Consider the following 21,224-nt stretch of genomic DNA (forward strand, 5'->3'; position numbering starts at 1 on the left):
AGAGTCGAGCCTGTAGAGGTAACAGCAATGCCCTGTTGCTCCTAGAGACTCATTTGCATATGTGCCCGCAGTTTTCTCAGCAATGCGGGCACACATGAACATGGGATCTACACAGATGCCTTCAGCTGCCAAGCGCACATGCAGCAGGTCAGCCAGTGTCATAGGTACAAACCTGCTGACAGATGCCCTTTAAGGCACATTTTGAGGAGTAAGGGTGCAGTATATGGCTTTGGCCTGCCCTTGCCCTTCCGGCATCCTCTGCTGGCTCCTTCCTCAGATTAGATGCTCCAGCACTGGTATTACATGGGGAATGCACGTAATAAACAGACAGGTCAGGAGAGGTGACAGGCCCTATTTAAAGAATGAAATAAAAGTGGATGATTTTATCCAGTAGTGCAGACGAACTCATGTATATAGTGAATTTCCTGGTGACAGAACTTTAAAGCTACTTTCACACTTGCGATTAACTTTTCCGGTTTTGAGATCCGTCATAGGGTCTCAATACCCGAAAAAAAAAGCTTTAATTTTGTCCCAATTCATTGTTAGTGGGGACTAAACTGAACTGAACAGAGTGCTCCAAAATGCATTGCGCTCAGTTTGGTCGCGTTCCCATACCGGAGAGCAAACAGAAGCATGTTACGGGTTTCTGTGCGGCAGACACAATAGATAACGGATCCGTCACCCACTGACTTTCAATGGTGTTCATGACGGATCTGTCATGGCTATTTTAAAGATAATACAACCGGATGCATTCATAACGGATGCAGATGGTTGTATTATCAGTACGGAAGCATTTTTGCTGAACCCTGCCGGATCAGTGTGAAAGTGGCCTGAAGCGGGAAAACGTACTTTCAGTCTTTTTGTTATACAAATTAGGCCTCATGCACACAAACATATTTTGTTTCCGTGTCCGTTCTGTTTTTTTGCGGATAGGATGCGGACCTATTCATTTCAATGGGTCCTCAAAAAATACGGACAGCACACCGTGTGCCATCCGCATCTATATGTCCGCTCCGTAGCCCCGCAAAAAAATCAAATAAATAGAACATGTCCTATTCTTGTCTATTTTAGGCATTGTTACAATGGATCCGCAAAAAAAAAAACGGATGGCATCCGTTTTGTTTTTTTGCGGATCCGCAATTTGCAGACCACAAAACACAGACGGTCGTGTGCACGTAGCCTAAACCAAAGTAGTATCTCTTGCTCTGTCTTGCAGTATGCCTTAGGGCCTGTGTGAATTGTCAGCTGCATTGCCCCCCCTGCTTTGGGAAGTAAACCTATACCTCCTGGAACGGCCTCCCTCATTCCATGGCCCATGTCATCCATACACAGAATGAGGTGTTCCCCTGCAGCAGATGAAGATTATTCACATCTGGGCTGTACAGCTCATCTAATGCATTGAATGACAGCCAGAAGCACTGAGAATCAGGGAACATAAGGTAGGAGACCCATTAAACCTGCAGGCTCTGCGGAAGGGCTCATTCAGATGGCCGTGTGTTGTATTCTGCTTCTGATCCGCAATTTTGCAGATTAGGTGCGGACCCATTCACTCCTACGGGGCCCCTTTCTTCCGTTCCACAGCTCCGCAAAACAAATAATACATGTCCTATATTTGTCAGTAAAAATCAGGACGTGGCCCTATTGAAGTCTATGGGTCTGCAAAAATGCGGAATGCAATACGTTTTTTGCGGACATGCTGAACTTTTTGGGGAAGAAAAACGAATCCACATTTTTGCAGACAACATAAGGCTGTCTGAATGAGCTCTAAAAGACGGTCATATCCAATACATATAAAACAAATAACCCTGCCATAAAATGTGATATCTCTTCGGAATATTCTTGTTCTGATTCAGCGACGTGCCTAGAGTAAAGCGGCCGCTACACCAAGATTAATCTCCGTGCTTTAGACATTAACCAATTCTCTCCCAGCCTGCAGCCTACCTATACGACAGAGCGGGTGGGGTTAACCCAAACCATTGCTGGAATAATGTTACAGCAGTGAAATTTTAACTTGCAATCCTGCCAATGAGTAACACATGTCAAGTCGGTACAGGGGGCTTACTGTAGTATGAAGGTGATCATTGGATTCCTTGAATTACCGTACTTTATAGCCTCATCCTCTCGCAATCACCCTAAGGGGTTAAGCATAATCCCCTCAGTCCCTGCCAACAAGTCATGCAGCCTCGCACCATTGTTATGACATGCTGTTCTCTCCCAGGCACTGAGAAAGGATTTTGCTCAGGAAAACAGTTTTAGAAGTAGAGCTGCGTCCTTCGAGTGCGACCTCCAGGACAGCCATGAAGCGGACGATGCATATGTGGTGCTCAGTCATCTTGCTGCTCCCGTTCATACAGTCGGCACCTCCTGTGCAGCAACAAGAACTCGACTATGATGCTGAGGACATTTTTGAGGGAATGCTGTTCAAGCAACACTTTGAACGACGCAAGGAAGAAGCAGCGGCAAACGAGGTACCTAAGAATATAGGTTATATTCTGTCACAAACAGTTGTCACTCAGCAGGCTGAGGTGACCTTGCTGGCATTTGTAGTTCCCACCCGGCGGGAAAAATCACAAGTTGCCTTCCTTGGCTACAACAATGCTGCAATAATAATCGGACATGTAACTTTTATCTAGTTCTAGTCCGTGATAAATGTCATCGAAATCACTAACTACATGTAGTTCCGGCTCTGTTCACATCTGCGTTGGTCGACAGGTGGAGAGGACAGACACCAAGGGTGCCCAATGGACCGCCATTGAGAATAATGGGGTCCGTCAGGGTGTCCACCATGCTTCTTTATTTTGTCTGGTGTAACTGAGCCTCTGACACAGATTTGAACATTAAAAAATAAAAAATAAAATCAATATAATCTAAAATCTAAATCTAGAAATACTGTGAAACTCCTACTACACTGGATAAAACTCCAGGGAGGGGCAATTTTTGCCGTAATGTTTGCTTGCATTGTGTTAAAGGGGTATTCTGGTTTCATAATACTGATGACCTATCCTCAGGATAGGATTCCTGCCACGCCCACCCATCAGCTTTGTGAAGAGGCCACGGTGCATGGATGAGATCTACTTCCTCAGCAGTGTTCACTGTAGTGATGGTGTAGGGCAGGGGTCGGCATCCTCCGGCGCGCCAGGTGTTGTGAAACTACATCTTCCATCATGCACAGTTGCTTGATTGTTCTCTGAACTCCCAGAGAAGTGAAAGGAGCATGCTGGGAGTGGTAGTTTAACAACAGCTGGAGTGCCGAAGGTTGCAGCTTTTTGTCCCATTCACCTGGATGACAAAGAAATCTGTAATTACCTGTACCACCGCTACAAAGCAGACGGAGTGCAGGTGAACGCTGAAGAGGAAGCAGCACTTACAAAGGGTTTTCCAGGACTTATCTACTGATGGGATTCTGGGTTCTCCAGGACTTATCTACTGATGGACTTCTGGGTTCTCCGGGACTTATCTACTGATGGACTTCTGGGTTCTCCAGGACTTATCTACTGATGGACTTCTGGGGGTTTTCAGGACTTCCAACACCACAGCTAGTGATAATATCTGATGACTGGGGGTGCCCCTACATATCTGACTTTGATGACCTAATCAGAAGTATAGGTCATCAATAGGTAAATCCGGGAAAACCCCTTTAAATAATAATTAATGAAAAGAGGGGAATTTCAACCAATGCAGATCCAGGGCCAAGGTATTAATAATGTAAATGTTTCCAAATGGTCTTCTAGTTGTCTTTTTTCACCAGAGAAACAGCACCACTCGTCCATGGGTTGTGTCTGAAATTGCAGCTCAGCTCCACTCAAGTGAATGGGACGCAGCCCACGGACAAGTCTGGAGTTACTGGGAGAAATGCAGACCTTTTTTCCTAATCTGAAACAACCACTTGGATTGTATTACTGTGCCGTTAACATTTCTGATACAATCCTGGTTCCGGAGCAAAAAAAACTAAATAAATGGGGTGGTAGCAAATTCAAAACTATAGAAACCATTAGTACAGAGCAGGGTATCGATTGGCTAAGCGAGATGCCTACCTCTGGTTTGGCTGGTATGATCTTCCTACATTTTCTCATGGAATATTTCCTGATAAATAAGTCTCCATGTACCACTTTAATGTGAAAAGTATCCTGCCTCCAAGCTGCTTCACTAGAATAGGAGATGAGATGCTGTACCTGAGAATGGCCAATGCACAGTGTTAGAAGCTGTGGTGCCCCGGCTCCGCACACTGATTACTTCTGGAACCACAGCTGACCAGTAGGGTGTGTCAGGTGTTGGACCCACACTGATTGGTTATTGATGATTTCTATCAATGTGTTCGTCCCGGAAAAAATCTTTAAGGGTCTGTTCTCACCAGAAATATGGCTTCCACTTACGGTTGAGCCAAGACAACTAGGTGGATTCCAAGTCTGAAGTCTATCAGGTCTGCATCAGGTTCTGAGATTTCTAAAGATATGAAACATGCTATTGAGTATGCTAAAAACAACCAAAACAAAGGACTTTTTCAGTCCAGATTCAGTCTAGGATGAATATGTGGAAAGCTGTCACTGTGTAAATCATAATTAATAAAAGAAAAATCAAGCAAACACAGAAGAATTCCACAGAAGACCTGTTTGACGAGGAGGTGCTTTGTAATTACGGGTACTTGCTCAACTCACATGAATGGAGCGAGTGCTTGTAATTACTCTATACCAGTGTTCCCCAACTCCAGTCCTCAGGGCCCACCTACCAGTCATGATTTGAGAATATCCCACAGAATGAATGCCTGAGGTAAGTCCTGATGCATGGACACTAATTCTATCACCTGCTCAATACTAAGGAAATCCTGAAAACATGACCGGCAAGTGGGCCCTGAGGACCGGAGTTGAGGAACCCTGCTCTACACCACTGCTTCAGGGGCGATGACGGGCAGTGTAATGAAGAGGAAGCAATGCAGCTAATCGGCAGAGGTGCCAGGTGTTAGACCCCCATCAATCAGGTATTGATGACCTATCCTGAAGATAGGTCATCAATATAAACAGGCAGCACAATCCCTTTAACTCAGACTTAAAGGAGTAGCTCCAGTTGAGCAAAACATTGCCCAAGACAGATACTGTAAATGTGATAAAAGAATAAAAGGAAAGTTAATTAACCATTTGTTTCCCTGCTGGTTTCTGTTTACTTGGCTGCAACTGTGACGTCGCTGCATACCCATGTGACAGCTACAAAAAAATAAAAAATCACTTGCCCCAGTGGTAGAGTAAGAGACTGCTGAGACCAGTGACTGGTTGCAGTCGTTACCAGAGGTAAACAGGCATGTCACAGCTGTAGACAAGTAAATAGAGGCCAGCAAGACATCCTAGTGGTGAAGTATCGCAATGGCAAGAGAATAAATGACTCCGTACTGCATCTTTTATTGTTCAGGGCAATTTTGCCCAACTCGGGCATTCTTTTTAAAAGAGGTTTTATCACCAGTTATCATGTACTTGCTGAACTGTGATATGTCTATCACATTCTATATATTTCAACAGCCAAATGGACTTATAGTTGCAAAAGGAAGGTTTAGGAGAGACCCCGCTGAAGATGACAAAGAAGCTATAGAAGCCAAAGGTAAAAACATTTATTATCGAATTAAATATTTACTTCATAAAAGAGTTATTTGCACCACAATCTGCGACTGGTTCCCACTCACGCCAGGTCATAAAAAGTGGGTGTGGGCAGAGGCGGGCCTGTAGGTCTCATACAATGGTAAACTAAAGTGGCACTGCCCTGGTGATGCAATTTCACTGTGCCACAGAAGGCTGCTTTGGTCATGTGATTTGATGTCATCATAACTGTCATAGCATTCTAAAAGAGAAATAGTGGTCATTTTTTAGACCATAAGATGTTCCCCCAGTTTAAACAACATGAAATTAGAAAAAAATAAAATTCTACCAATTCAAAATTCCCTGGTTGTTTAATGAAGTGGAGGGGACAATGTCCCTAACTTTAAAGGGGCATTCCCATCACATACAATGGGGGCATATCGCTAGGATATGCCCCCATTGTCTGATAGGTGTGGGTCCCACCTCTGGGACCCGCACCTACAAGGAGAATGGAGCGAGGAGAGCTGTGGCTGGAGGACCCTGGGTTTCCCGGGGTCCGTCCACCACCAAGCGCTGCTCCCATACAAGTGAATGGGAGCGCACCTCGCACGTGCAGCCCCTGCTCCCATTCATTTCTATGGTGCAGACGGAAATAGCCGAGCCAGCGCTCGGCTATTTTCGGCGGCGCCATAGAAATTAATGGAGGGCGACTGCGCATGCGCTGTGTGCCCTCCGTTCATTTCCCTGCTCGGTTCTCGTTGTAGGTACAGGTCCCAGAGGTGGGACCCGCACCTATCAGACAATGGGGGCATATCCTAGCGATATGCCCCCATTGTCTGAGATGGCAAAACCCCTTTAATAGTGTAGCATAGAAGGGGTTAATAGTTTACAGTCAGGTTTTAATCCTAATGTGTCTTCTTTTGACCATTGAAACAAACACCAGCGGAGCATGTGGTCATATAATAGGAGCATCAACATCACCATAAGCATCAAGTCACAGTGTGCAGTACAATACAGCACCCACTGTGTAGCCCTAGTCTTCTTACTGGTCTGACTCCTCCCACTGGTTACTTCATTAAAGGTCCTTTAGCTACACGAAGTCAGGGCTTTCATGCATTTCCCTGCTGCCTGTGGACCTTCAGCATAGGGAGGGACTGACCATATGGATCAGTGTCGGGCAGGGAGAGAGAGAAGTGTGCAGGAGCTCTCTCACTGATCCAGCACAGCGCTGTATAAGCGCTATGCGGGTCAATAAGGAAGCAGTCAGGAAGCTCTGGTACTGCAAAATATAAGGCACAGAATTTTTAGCAAGATGCAGTATTTCCTGCTTAGAAGAGAGTAGTTCAAATAATACTGTAGATCTGAAAAGCAGGGTAAAGTCTGAAAATTTGCAAAGAAATTTTTAGATTTTTAGTAAGTTTATTAAAGGGGTATTCCAACATAAAGGCCCAAATGAATGTGATTACTGACAACAATAATCATGTTAACCTGGAAAACAAAAGCATGTCTGCACCACTGCTGCTCCCCATTGTGCCCCATGATTCTTAGCAGCACAATTTCAGTGGGCGAAGATCACAGCCTGCTTGACAGGCACCATCAATTTGATCCATTTTCCAGCTTCCCTTGCCCTTTTATCACTGTTCTGGTGTCTTAAATTGACTGAAACTTAGGCTACTTTTACACTAGTGTTTTTTGCGGATCCGTTGTGGATCTGTAAAAACGCTTCCGTTGCCATAATATAACCGCATACATCCGTGATGAACGGATCCGGTTGTATTATGTCTTCTATAGCCATGACAGATCCGTCATGAACACCATTGAAAGTCAATGGGGGACCGATCCATTTTCTATTGTGTCTTGCTCCGTACCACATTGCAGACAGAAAAACGCTGCAAGCAGCCTCCAAAGTGGAATGGAGACAGAACGGAGGCAAACTGATGCATTCTGAGCGGATCCTCATCCATTCAAAATGCATTAGGGCAAAACTGATTCATTGTGAGAGCCCTGAACGGATCCTACAAACAGAAAGCCAAAACGCCAGTGTGAAAGTAGCCTTAGCTTGTTTGCCGATCTGTGTACTGACTTCTGGATTTGATCCTTCACCGTCTCATCTGACCCCTGTACTGACCCTCAGCTGCCTACCCTGACCTCAAAATGTTATTAAATTGCATAAACTATACCTGCTCCTACCTTGGCCTTCCCCTGACTAGTTTTGCCTAATCCCTTGGTGCTCTGCACCAATGTCTCTTGACCCCCATGGGGCAGCAGTCACTTGAACAGAGACCACTCCAAGAGCAAGCGGACTGGTAGTTCCCACGCAGCTGTACAGGGATAGACTGAAGACCAGGGGGGCTACGTAAATAATGCTATTCAGGGTAGCTCCAGGGTAAATCTGTTCATGTGACACAGCGGATGGACATCTACTTTGTGGCACTCCTTTGTACCATGCACATGCAGAAGACTAGTCCCATCTATATGTATACAAAAATAGAAAAAGAACTGGATCGCAGATCCACATGCTATGCTTTGATCTCATCCCTGCTACTTAGCAGGAAAAAAAGCGCTACTTGGCGCATGTGTACTGCCATAGTGAGTGGGCTTATGCCTTTTGATCAAAATGTACACGAATGCCTCAGTCAGCATGTAGCACAGGAGGCGGTACACATGCGCCAAGTAGCGCTGTCTTCTGCTAAGTAGCAGGGATGAAAGCATAGCATAGCATCTGGATGTGCGATTCAGTTCTTTTTCTTTTTTTTTGTATATACTAGTCCCTATAGCTATTGCATATCAACTGCACGTGCTTGGTCAGGTTTAGATAATGGACTACAGGGTGACTTATGAAAGGTTTAAAATCCATAAACTACTTAAAGGGGTTCTGCAGTCTTTTTAAACTGATGATCCATCCTGTGACGTCACAAATAGTATCAATTGCCTGTGCAGGGCTAAGCTCCATTCAAGTGAACAGAGCTTAGCACCGCCCAGGCCATTGATACTAGTCGTGACGTCACTGGGCCTGCGGTAAACAGCAAGAAGGCTGCTGCGCTGCTGCCAGAGCTGCTGCCTTCTCAAACGGCTGATCGGCAGGGGTCCTGGGCGTCGGACCCCCGCCAATCAGATGCTGATGATCTATCCAGAGGATTAGGGTTTTTTAGGGTATCAAGTTTTCGATACCCAATCGATACTTTTGCCTGGTATTGACCTAGATACCAGGATTTGCCTTATTTCGATACTAGGCTTTGCTATTGCACAGCCTAGTATCAGAGAACAAAGAGCGCGCTGCTCTCAGCGCGTGGCTCTCAGCGCACTCTGTGTTCTCCTCAGTAGCACAGGAAAGAAGGAAGCAGTCTCTCTCTCCCTCCCCCCTGTGCCGCTGCCACCAATGAGGAAAGAGGGGCAGGTGCACTGCGCCACCAATGAAAGTAAATGTTTAATACAAATCCCGGAGGTGGGTGCTGCCGGGGAGCTGCGATTAGCGGCAGTTAACCCCTCAGGTTCCACACCTGCCTCCTGTTTTAAATGTTAATTATATTATTAGTGGCGCCCTCCCCCCCCTCCTCCCCAATATTAAAATCATTGGTGGTGCAGTGCGCCCCCCCCCCCCTCAGTATTAAAATCATCGATGGCGCAGTGCGCCCCCCAGTATTAAAATCATTGGTGGCAGTGGCCACAGGGTCCCCTCCCCTCCTCCATTGGTGGTGCAGTGGCAGCTTCTGATCGGAGCCCCAGCAGTGTAATCCTGGGGCTCTGATCGGTTACCATGACAGCCAGGATGCTACTGAAGCCCTGGCTGCCATGGTAATCGCCCTGCTGCTGTGTGTACTATGCACAGGGTAGCAGGGAGAGAATGAAGTCCTATTCATCCTAATAGAGATCTATTAGGGTGAATAGGATAAGGGATGAAAAGATCCCAGGTTCTAGCCCCTAAGCAGGGAAATTTTTTAAATAAAAAGTAAAAAAAAAATTCAAATGAAAAGGTTTAAAAAAAAAACACATTAAAATATTAAGTATAAATCACCCCCTTTTGCAATTTTACATATAAAATATATAAATAAACATAATACATATCGCCATGTCTGAAAAGTCCAAACTATTAAAATATTTAAAAAAAATCCTATGAGGTGAGCGCCATAACAGGAAAAAAAATTAAAACTGCGCAATTCGCCTTTTTTTTTGTCACCTTGTCCCCCCCCAAAAAAATATGATCGGACTGTTCTATTATGGGCCAGACGTTCCATAAAATGTGCAATGCACGCAGCTTTTTTTGGTGTTTTATTTTTTTTGTGTGGTATCGATTAGTATCAAGTATCGCAATACTTTTTTATGGCATCGAAACAACCCTACAGAGGATAGATCATTAGTTTAAAAAAACTGCAGAACCCCTTTAAAATGGCATACACAGAATACATTGTATTGCAAAGCACTGCAATGCAGAGCATCCTCAAATGACCCAAATAGTACTTTAATGTATTCTAGTTTAATTAACTGAGAAAGAGAAAAAATTAGGAGACTTTGGCAGCACAAAACAGCTGAACATTAGAGGGAAAGGCAATGTAAATGAGGGTCCATCTGCACTGGAGGTTACGTTTTAACTTTGCGAGGGAAATTAAAGAAAAAGCCATTAGATTAAAATTATTACTAGATAAGTAAGGAAAAAGATTCAACTTACACAACCTTTGTTGTAGATTTTAATTGTGAAATGGTGACATTTCCACCTTTATTATTATTTTAATACCTTCCATTTCAGATTTGCCTACATGCCTGGCTTGTGTATGTCTCAGCGGATCAGTTTACTGTGAAGAAACAGAAATCGAGGAAGTGCCCCCCTTGCCTAAAGAAACTGCTTATCTCTATGCTCGATTCAACAAAATTAAGAAAATTACTGTGAAAGACTTTTCTGACTTTCGTAAGTATACAGCGGCTCAGTTCTCCCTGTGCTTTAGTGGGATCGCCTTCGATAATATGGGTTTTCTCCATCCATAGGTTTTGCAGCAAATTTCACTCTTTGCTTTACAGCAGGAATGGCCAACCTGAGGCTCTCCAGATGTTGCACATCTACAACTCCCAGCATGCCCAGACAGCCTACAGCTATCAGCCTACTTTAGGGCATGGTGGGAATTGTAGTTTTACAACAGCTAGAGAGCCACATGTTGGCCATCCCTGCTTTACAGCAATCTGCAACATGCAGGACTCACTGCAGATCTGAATCTGCAGCATGCCCTAAAATCCACAATGATTTATTTTTCAATCTCAATCGCACTTGATGCAGTGTAATTTGTTGCAGATTTTTAGTGCAGAATCTATACCGAATACAGTTTCTGCAACAAATCCGCTACTGATCATAGCCCAATATGTTCAATTTGGAAGGCTGCATGCCACTCTTTGTGAAAAAGTAGCATCATTTTATTTAACAATGCAATGTTCCAGCTAGCCAAGAAGCTTTTCTCATAGCAAATTTAAAGCGCTCCTGAGTAAAAAAATAAATAAAAATGGCTGTGCCTGTTTGTACAATTATAACTTTGAAGGAACAGTTATGTTTGGGCTTCCCTAAAGTCTCTCTCAGCCATGTTCCCTGTTTCAACTGCACAGGTAGATGCATTTCTCTCAGTAGCAGTGAGTGTATCCCTTCTGCTAGCACTGTATACAGTGACCTCACTTCCCAGTATGTTTGTTATTCTTCTAGAGAGCTCAGAAAGCTGATAAAGGGGGGTAAATCACTTACAGAAAGGCAGGAAGCTCATGTGATGTTTAAAAGCAGATGGTTTATCAGGCTCACAACCTCAGCTAGCTCTGACACTCTCGCCCCCCCCCCCCCCTCCCCCCACTCTCAGTGGTCTCTGTTACCAGAGATGACTCAGTGGAATGCAAATTAGGTAGAAGAGAGACCCTTGTGGCCATGACTGTACAGCTTTTTTCAGGTGAATGCAGGCAGATTTTTTTTAAATGAAGTGATTTAGAACATTTGCTAGTTACACCATTCTCTATTAAATTCTCTATTGTGTGAAAGTACAGTGACTCTTTAAAGCAATGTTCTGTCAAAGGGAACGTATCACAAGGTTTTGGGCCAATTAAAGGGGTCAGCTCTGAAACTGGACATATCCTCATTTTCACCCCCTGGCCCCCTGATGTGAGCATAGGAGCTTTTCATGGTCTGATGCTCTCTTTTGCCCTGCGCTTAAAAAAAAACTCCACAAAAGTATACATCTGCTCAGCTTCTCTATAACACGATAGCGCAGATCGGCCTGCATGTCCAACGTGACAGGTTCCCTTTAAGAGAGTATTTGAGACTCTTTATGCAGTCACTCTTGCACATAAACAGATCCATCTGATGCAAAATTGAGTCTTGAGTTGTCTTCCCTGTCTCCTAGCCACCTTGAAGAGGATTGACCTTACCGGGAATGAAATAGTAGAGATTGAAGATAAAGCGTTTGAAAAGCTCGACAACCTTGAGCAGCTTTCACTTGCAGACAACAAACTGACCAGGATTCCAGCTTTACCAACAAAACTGACCTCATTTAATGCCAACAATAACATGATTAAGAGCAAAGCCATCAAAGCCAACGCCTTCAAGGTAACAGCACAAACCTTACAATGACCACAGCATACAATATCATATGGTGATCTAGATTTATAAATGGATGATGGAGTCCAGTTGTGCTGGACCGGGTGGAAACCAATTCTAATTGTCTGAAGCTACATAGTGAAGTCTAATACATAATGATAGAGTATTAATGGAGACTAGATATGTGATGATGCAGATGCATGAAAAATTTGCCACAAAACAGGTTCATCATCTTTACATCAGGTATGTGACAACTGCTAATTGTAAATGCTGCTATCAATCACAAATTATTATTTTCTTCTTATAGAAACTGACCAAGTTAGCATACCTCTACCTGGCTCACAATCAGCTGGAAAGCGTCCCAGCAAACCTACCTGAGAGCCTACGTGTCCTCCATCTACAGGTACAGGTCATATTATCTCCATTCTACAGGCTGGGCATACTGCAGTCAGACACCTTGTGGAGAGGTCTTTGCTGTTCCTGACATAGATTATTGGATGTGCCAACATTTAAGTAATGTGTTTCGTCAGCTTAAAGGGATTGTGCACTTTGGATGGGGGTTTTAGGTAAAAAACCCTTCTTGGGTAGATCTGAAAAGGGAAGCCTATCTACCTGCATCCTGGCACTGGCTCCCCGCTGCTTCTCTCCCCATCTGCTCTGCTCCACTCCGCTCCCAGGAAGTCAACTTTAGCTTTGACGCCGCTGCAGCCAACCGCTGGCCGCAGCAGTGACCTGCTTCTTTTGCTTCATGTCAAATAGTCACATGATGCAAGTGAAGTGGGTTACTGCTGCGGTCAGCAATTGGTTGCAGTGGCATCAAAATGGAATTTGACATCGTCGGAGCACAGTGGAGCAGCAGAGGCTGGGGAGAGAAGCAGTGGGGAGCCAGCGCTGGAAAGCAGGTAAGTAGGATTCCCTTTGTAAGTCTGCCCAAGAGAGGGGTTTGCCAAAAAAAAATAAAAAAACTCAAAAGGTCTCCAACCACTCCAATCCACAAGATAGAGGATCAGAGTCTGATCAGTGGAGGTTCAACTATTGGGACCCCGCTGATCAGATGAATGGGGGTCTTGTGTATGTCCTGTTAAACATGCATAGTGCTCTCCATCCCTCAGTGTGGAACTGCCACGCATTGTTTAAGGGGTTGTCCTCTTTATTTATATTGATGACCTACCCTCCATGCAAGCGCTGCCTTCCCTTCATTGTTTTCCCGCTCACCGTCACACCTGTAGCACCGAGTAGGTAATTACAAATAAGCCGTGCCATTCACTACTATAGGGCGGCTCCTTCCTATCAATGAAGAGAAGGCAGCACTCGCACGGAGAGAGGCCTACTCTTCAAACAGCTGATCAGCGGGGGTTCTGGAAGATGGACCCCCGCTGATCTAATATAAATAACCCGGACACCCCTTTAAGCACTGTACTCAACTTCTCTTCAGTAGTCCCAGAGAGTTAAATGAAGCGTCCATGCAAATGTGTTGACTGCTGTTGTCTATGTTTTAATGCATCTACTATTATTCCATACATATACTGTATTCATTCTATGTAATAATGATTTCTAATGATTTCTACAAGGATGAGTAAAATATCATCCGCACTGTGGCTGTAGAATTTTAATCAAATTTCAGAAAAGGCAAATACATCATTTTTCCACATAATCTCCCTAGTCCCTGCCTGTGAAGGTTTGAACATGTTTTGTCAATTCATTTGTGACTGCAGTGCGAGAAACAATGGCTTCCCCTCTTGTGATTTGCACAAAGGAAGAGCAGTGTTCAGGGATTCCTTTTCTGGGGTCTGAGGGTGTGTCTGGTGCGGATATTTATCAAAGACTTTGTGCGCAGTATGCGGAATGTGTTGTGTCGCAAATATGTGTGTGACTAGATAGAGAAGTCCAACTGTCAGCCATGAAGAAGGGGTGGGACGCCCATCCACGTCTGATGACAACATTGTATTAATGTGTCTAAGGGTACTTTCACACTAGCGTTTTTTCTTTTCCGGCGCCGAGTTCCGTCCTAGGGGCTCAAATCCGGAAAAGAAGTCCATAAGTTAAAGTCCATAAATGGCGGATCCGTTTTTTCTAATGCATTTTTTCATTGTGATCAAAATCCTGATCAGGATTCAAATGTAATCCATTTTCACACGTTTTTCCGGATACGGCGGGCAGTTCCGGTGTCGGAATTGAACGCCGGATTTAAACAACGCTAGTGTGAAAGTAGCCTTCTTTATATTCCACATATTCACATATTTAAAAATCGATGTATTCTGGGTAATCATGGTTTCTATTGTATTAATAATACGCTTTTTTTATCTTTACTTCAGTTCAACAACATAGATGCCATCACAGACGACACATTTTGCAAAGCAAATGACACACGTTACCTACGACCCAGACTGGATGAGATCAGAATGGAGGGAAATCCAGTGATCCTGGGAAAATATCCAAACAGCTTCACTTGCCTGAGAATTTTACCTTATGGCTCATATTTTAAATAATGGGGCTGTATGGTTAACATCAGAGTTACTTACCCGTTACCAGTCACCAGAAATAATTAGGTCACAAGTTTAATGATTTTAAGCAGGAAATATTTTCAGTTACAATAATTTAGATAGAGCCTATTAAACAGTATAGCGGCGATAACACAGTAGTGTACAGCGACCTCTATGCCACAGCCTCTTATAGAAAAGATGGGGACACACACAGCAACATAGCGCTCATCTATTGGAAGGGGAGTACGAAAATTCTGTCCATTAAAAAGGATTTGCCACCTCTCCGTATTCCCCATAACAGAACAATGTTGAAGTGTTTTTTTATTTTGTGTTCCTCTGTTATTTCTCCTAGAAATTCATAAGTTAATTGTCTGTTACCAGTTTAGGGGTACATTTCCACACACTTTGACACTGTCAACGTCAAACACAAGGGGAATGGTAACACCCAGCTGCCAAGTCCTTCATAGAAGGAATAACACAGATTTGTAAGAAAAGATGCCCCGGATCTGTTAGTGAATGGGGAATACAAGTAAAATAAATAAATAAATATCAGCCTTAAAAATAAAACTTCTCTTTTTGAAGTAATACCTGCAAAAAGAAACCACTAACCTCAAAATGTCTCCATTTCATAAAACTTTACTACCACCACCGGACCAAATTCACATTTAAAGGAGTTCTCAGAGACCTAGTTTAGTAAGCCTTAATCTAGTCCCCATACAACTTTCCAATACATTTGCCTTTCAAATTGTGCCTTGCTTGTCCGCTCTCAACCGCCAGCTGGCTTCACTTCAACACGTCCTTTGCAGTGAGTAGTCGGGTCCCATAATCCCCAGTGATGATGTCTTCAGTGCTGATACAATCCTCCCCACCCCCTTGCGGCTCCTCATCATCATCAACCTCCCTAGTTTACACTCACTCTTCCCTGCACGTCAGCAGAGCAAACGAGCCGGGGATTAACCAAGATCACCAATGTGGGACTCACCAGTCTGAAAATTAGGCTAGTTTCACACTAGCGGCGGCCTTCACCCGCCAAAACAGCCTGCCGAATCCGTGCTGCCGCTAGAGCATGCGTGCCGCCGGAGGTCCGCTCCAGCCCCATTGACTATAATGGGGGGGAACTGGAGTTCCCCAGCAGCACGGCAAATATGCCGAAAGGCGACCGGAATAAAACTACGAAATGCCCTATTTATTGCAAAGTAATACTTTTCATGGAATAACCCCTTTAATGCAAATTGGGTAAAACATATGAACAATTAATGGGTAAAGAAAAAGCTTTGTTCCCAAGTAACAGAAAATCCCCTTTAATTAATCTGACGGCATGAAGACAAGTCAGAAAATATTGGTGGGGGTCAAGAAGAAGGGACTGCAGTGCTCAGAAAAGCATCTTGTCTCCTTTAGTACTGGTTGGAGATAGCCATAATCTCAAGTACTTCTAACAACTTTATAGTCCTTCAATAACCATCTATAGTTCCGGCGACGGAACTGCTTGTTGGATCAATCTGCGGCAAGTGTGAAAGTAGCCTAAACCTGCAGACTGTAGCCCTAGGGGTGGAATATGCCAGTCACTCATGTGACTCCTTCTTCGGCTGCCCCTGCAGAGAAACAGAAGAGTCTTCCACATGTATCTGTGTACACACTGGATGAGTCCAGCTATAGTTTACCGCCAGTGGGTATACCACCGACTGCTGTCAGTCATACTCCATTCAATGGACAAGGAGATCGCCGGTGTCCAATGTTTATACAGTGCTTACATGGACAGTGGGGGGTCTTCAGTTATAAAGCAAGAGACATAATTAACAGGCACAATTAGCAAGCCCCACAAATTCACAGTTTATAGACATTCAGCAAATTTTCCTATAAGGTGATCAAACTCTTCAGGAATATAATCTTATGTGTGAAAGATGAACCAATACCTGGTTCTAGGATCAGACTGATGAAAGACAGCGTGTGCGTTTTGTGGCATCCATGAAGAGCGTTAAAGGGCATCTGTCGGCAGATTTGTACCTATGAAACTGGCTGACCTGTTGCATGTGCACTTGTGTTGGTCCCATGTTCATAGGTGCCCGCATTGCTAAGAAAAATTATGTTTTAATATATGCAAATGAGCCTCTAGAAGCAAAGGGGGCGTTACCATTACACCTAGAGGCTCTGCTCTCTCTGCAACTGCCGCGCCCCCTGCACTTTGATTGACAGGGTCAGGCAGTGTATATGTGATCACACCTGACCCTGTCAATCAAAGTGGAAAGGATGCAGCAGTTGCAGAGAGAGCAGAGCCTCTAGGTGTAATGGCAACGCCCCCGTTGCTCCTAGTGGCTCATTTGCATATATTAAAACATCATTTTTCTCAGCAATGCGGGCACATATGAACATGAGACCAACACAGATGTCTTCGGCTGCCACACACAGACAGTTTCAAAGGTACAAATCTGCTGACAGATGCCCTTCAAGACTGTAAAACTGATAAATGCATTGATTCATTTCAGCACAGTCCATAATCCAGCTTTCCTCAACATGTACAGTGTATATGATGAAAAGGTCTTTCAGTACTGTACATCCTAATCTATTATATCACACTGGTTATTAAAAACGAGGCCATCAGGAGGGCCACTAGATTTCTCCTCTAGAACAGGAGTAATGTGACATCTAGAATCACATATGATTTCTGACAGCTTGCATTATGCTTATGTGATGCTAAACCGTTCCACTAGCAAATTACCACTAAGAAAAAGAAATGTCCAACCACTACTTCTGCTCATGCGCAGTGATCTCCAGAGCCTCTACTAATGAGGCTTGATTTTTGTGATATATCAGTTTCACATCTTTTGCATGTTTATGAGAGTTATATATAAGATAGTAAGAATCTTGGCTGAGCCAAGGCTAACATAAAATATGCCTCTGTTTCTACCTAAGCCATGTATTTACATAGGGATAACTTGCTTTACTGTGTTGTTTAGGTTTTATTTGAATATCATTTATAAAGTTGTTTTTGTGAAACCACTTTTACTTCACTCCTCTTCACATGTGACCCTTCTAGTATAAGAATAGCAATAACTTAAAAAATAAAAATAAGATTTAAAAAAACTCAGCTGTTGTCGCTCTGGTTAAAATTTATTGTCCGTATATTCTCTGTGGTCTCCAACTTTTTGCAGATTGTGAGCAACTTTCAACAATGACAGAGGATGCTGAGCCCCATTGTACAGTAAAGGTGAAAAACACAGTAAATATATGACCTAGCGATACTGCTCTATTCTAGTGACCCTAGTACCCAGTTCTAATAATGCAGTGACTTCTTCAGGGCCTCTACTGACCAAACATTTCTAAACCTGCAAACTGCTTTAGACCCAAAGCCAGTCCTGAGCCAACGGCTGGAGAACAATGGTGTACATGGTCAAAAAAGACCAAAGGCAAATAAAAAATCTGGAGGGCACAATAAGTTCCTACACTACCTAATGAATTTGAGGAGTAGAGGGTTGCTGCAGTGAGTTTCGCGCACACAGATCACTGGCCTCCGCGTGTCATGGACACCACTTCTAAGACCAGTGACTGGCTGCAGTGGTGACCTGGACATTTGTAACCAGGAAAACAAACAGCAACCGGGAGGACCGAAGAATTCCCGTTTTCATTCAATTTGGATAAAACCCTTTAATGCTCTTGTGTCAGAGTGCAAAACATATACAAAGTTCCACCACTCCATATGCGTCACTATGCTGTAAAGTATCTAGTCAAACTATAAAAATAATGTTTCATGTAGCACAATTACATAAAACATTTCTTCTGGATTCTATGGGTATTTTACCCTTGTCAAGGCTTGGGCTAGATGGCACAGTAGTTACCTACAACTAATGTAAGTGAAGGGGGTTGAGTTGTGACACAAGTTACTGCAACACCACAGGAAATCCAGCCCTGTCATGTCACGGTAACTTGCCGATCACAAAGCGACTCCATTGATATATACTTGTTTCTTCTACCTATGATATAGGCAGTGCTACATTGTGATCTTCGGCCACGTAGTCAGCATGTAAGTCCCAGCCTCAAGGGTGAAAACCTCAGGAAAAATCTGCAACACATGAGGATGTTGCAAAGGACCTCAATCCATTTATGGCGAATATAGTGTAAATGATTGATGTGAACTTGGCCTAAAGAATTACTAGTATTTCTTTCTGAAACAAACGTTACGTATTAGGCTACTTTCACACTGGCGTTTTGAATTCCGTTTGTGAGATCCGTTTCAGGGCTCTCACAAATGGTTCAAAACGGATCAGTTCAGCCCCAATGCATTCTGAATAGATAAGGATCCGCTGAGAATGCATCAGTTTGGCTCCGTTCCGCCTCCATTCCGCTCTGGATGCGGACACCAAAACGCTGCTTGCAGCGTTTTGGTGTCCGCCTGGCCGTGCAGCGCCAAACGGATCCGTCCTGACTTACAATGTAAGTCAATGGGGACGGATCCGTTTTCACTGACACAATATGGTGCAATTAAAAACGGATCTGTCCCCCATTGACTTTCAATGCAAGTCAGGACGGATCCGGACTTTTTATTAAAAGAATGATGCAAACGGATCCGTTCTGAACGGACACAAGCGTTTGCATTATAGGTGCGGATCTGTCTGTGCAGATACAAGACTGATCCGCAGATGTGAAAGTAGCCTAAATAACCGCAATCACAAAGCAATAAAATATAATATAACAAAAAGATAATGAGTAACGGTCAGAATAATCACGTGCATTAAAGGAAACAAAGTTTTAAAAAAATTAGCTCAAATAAATGCACATTAAGGGTACTTTCACACTAGCGGCAGGACGGATTTGACAGTCTGTTCACCCTGTCGGATCCGTTCTTCCACTATTTCGCCGTGCCGGCAGTGCACGGCGAAAGGCCACCGGACTAAAAGTCCTGCATGTCCGACTTTTTAGTCCGGCGGCCTCTCACCGCGAACTGCCGTACTGCGCCGGAGCTCCACCACGTCCCCATTATAGTCAATGTGGACGGAGCGGCAGTCCGGCGGCACGGCGAAATAGTGGAAAGACGGATCCGACAGGGTGAACAGCCTGTCGGATCCGTCCTGCCGCAAGTGTGAAAGTAGCCTAACACCTTGTTTGTTTTTTTTAAACAAAAATGTCACATTGTAGGTACATCACTAATAGAACAGGCCAACATGTAGGAGACACAAACATACTTGAAAAAATATATAGTAAAAACCTGTCCTACCTTAAAATGAGAAAATGTACACTGGCGATATTCACACCACTCTGTAAATGTAGAAAGAGAACGGAAAAAGCCCAGCAGATTCAATGACTTCTGTGTTCTGAAAAATATTAATCATAAAAAAAGTTGTTTTGGTTCAAATACAAATCAAAGCTCTGTGAAGTTTCCCGATACATGATGTTACAGTCCAGAATAAAGGACTACACATTTTGACAACAGAACAAGGTCTATTTGCCCAGGAAGGCATCCTACATGTGATAAACACCCAGAAGTTCATTATTAACCCCATCAGGACCCTGCCATTTTTCACCTTAAGGACCAGGCCATTTTTTACAAATCTGAGATGTGTCACTTTATGTGGTGATAACTTTAAAACGCTTTTACGTATCCAAGCCATTCTGAAATTATTTTCTCGTCACATATTGTACGTCATGACAGTGGTAAAATTGAGTAAAAAAAATATTTTTATTTCTAAAAAAATTCAAAATTTACCCAAAATTTGGAAAAATTAGCAAATCTGCAAATTTCTATTTCTCTACTTTTATAATAGATAGTAATACCTCCAAAAATAGCTATTCATTTACATTCCCCATATATCTACTTCATGTTTGGATCATTTTGAGAATGTCATTTTATTTTTTGGGGATGTTACTTTTTAAGGACCAGTTCAGGTCTGAAGTCACTTTGTGAAGCTTACATAATAGAAACCACCCAAAAATAACCCCATTTTAGAAACTACACCCCTCAAGGTATACAAAACTGATTTTACAAACTTTGTTAACCCTTTAGGTGTTCCACAAGAATTGATGGTAAATAGAGATGCAATTTCAGAATTTCACTTTTTTTTCACTCATTTTAATCCATTTTTTTTCCAGTTACAAAGCAAGGGTTAACAGCCAAACAAAACTCAATATTTATGGCCCTGATTCTGTCGTTTACAGAAACACTCAATATGTGGTTGTAAACTGCTGTACAGGCACACGGCAGAAAGAAAAGAATGCCATATGATTTTTGGAAAGCAGATTTCACTTGCCACATTTGAAGACACCCTGATGCAACCCTAGAGTAGAAACTCCAAAAAAGTGAACCCATTTTGGAAACTATGGGCCAAGGTGGCAGTTTTGTTGGTACTATATTAGAGCCATAGTTTTTTTATTTTTTGGGCGATTGTCTTAAGTAGCGGCTCATTTGTTGCGGGATGAGGTGACGGTTAGATTTGAACTATTTTGGCGGGCATACACCTTTTTGATGGTATGGTGTTGTACTTTTAGTAATGTAAGGTAACCCAAAAAATTGTTTATTTAGCACAGCTTTTATTTTATTTTTTTGACTGTGTTTATCTGAGGGGTTAGGTCATGTGATATGTTTATAGAGCCGGTCGATACGGACGCGGCTATCAGTGACTGCCGAACCCC

The 21,224-nt window shown here is 43.3% G+C and overlaps 2 protein-coding genes across 6 annotated transcripts in view; one reads left to right on the plus strand and one right to left on the minus strand.

Moving 5' to 3' along the window:
• Positions 1 to 21,224, minus strand: part of LOC122943759 (centromere protein P) — a 400,675-nt gene that overhangs the window by 335,535 nt on the left and 43,916 nt on the right. For all 4 annotated transcript variants that reach the window (XM_044301759.1, XM_044301758.1, XM_044301760.1 and 1 more), the window contains exon 6: positions 19,813 to 19,909. In XM_044301759.1, coding sequence (XP_044157694.1) covers positions 19,813 to 19,909 — 97 coding nt within the window. The remainder of the gene's footprint in view (positions 1 to 19,812; positions 19,910 to 21,224) is intronic.
• On the plus strand, positions 1,324 to 15,860 carry OGN (osteoglycin). Of its 2 annotated transcripts, XM_044301757.1 has the most exons (7): positions 1,324 to 1,439; positions 2,219 to 2,468; positions 5,508 to 5,586; positions 10,306 to 10,464; positions 11,927 to 12,129; positions 12,428 to 12,523; positions 14,436 to 15,860. In XM_044301757.1, exons 2-7 carry the CDS (start codon positions 2,298 to 2,300, stop codon positions 14,607 to 14,609), a joined length of 882 nt encoding a protein of 293 aa, XP_044157692.1. In that variant the 5' UTR covers positions 1,324 to 1,439; positions 2,219 to 2,297; the 3' UTR covers positions 14,610 to 15,860. The 2 variants fall into 2 exon arrangements, with proteins under 2 accessions (XP_044157692.1, XP_044157690.1); XM_044301755.1 differs by lacking the exon at positions 1,324 to 1,439 and having other exon boundaries at positions 2,181 to 2,468.

Source organism: Bufo gargarizans, chromosome 7, assembly GCF_014858855.1.
Source record: "Bufo gargarizans isolate SCDJY-AF-19 chromosome 7, ASM1485885v1, whole genome shotgun sequence".
Taxonomy (NCBI): Eukaryota; Metazoa; Chordata; class Amphibia; order Anura; family Bufonidae; genus Bufo; species Bufo gargarizans.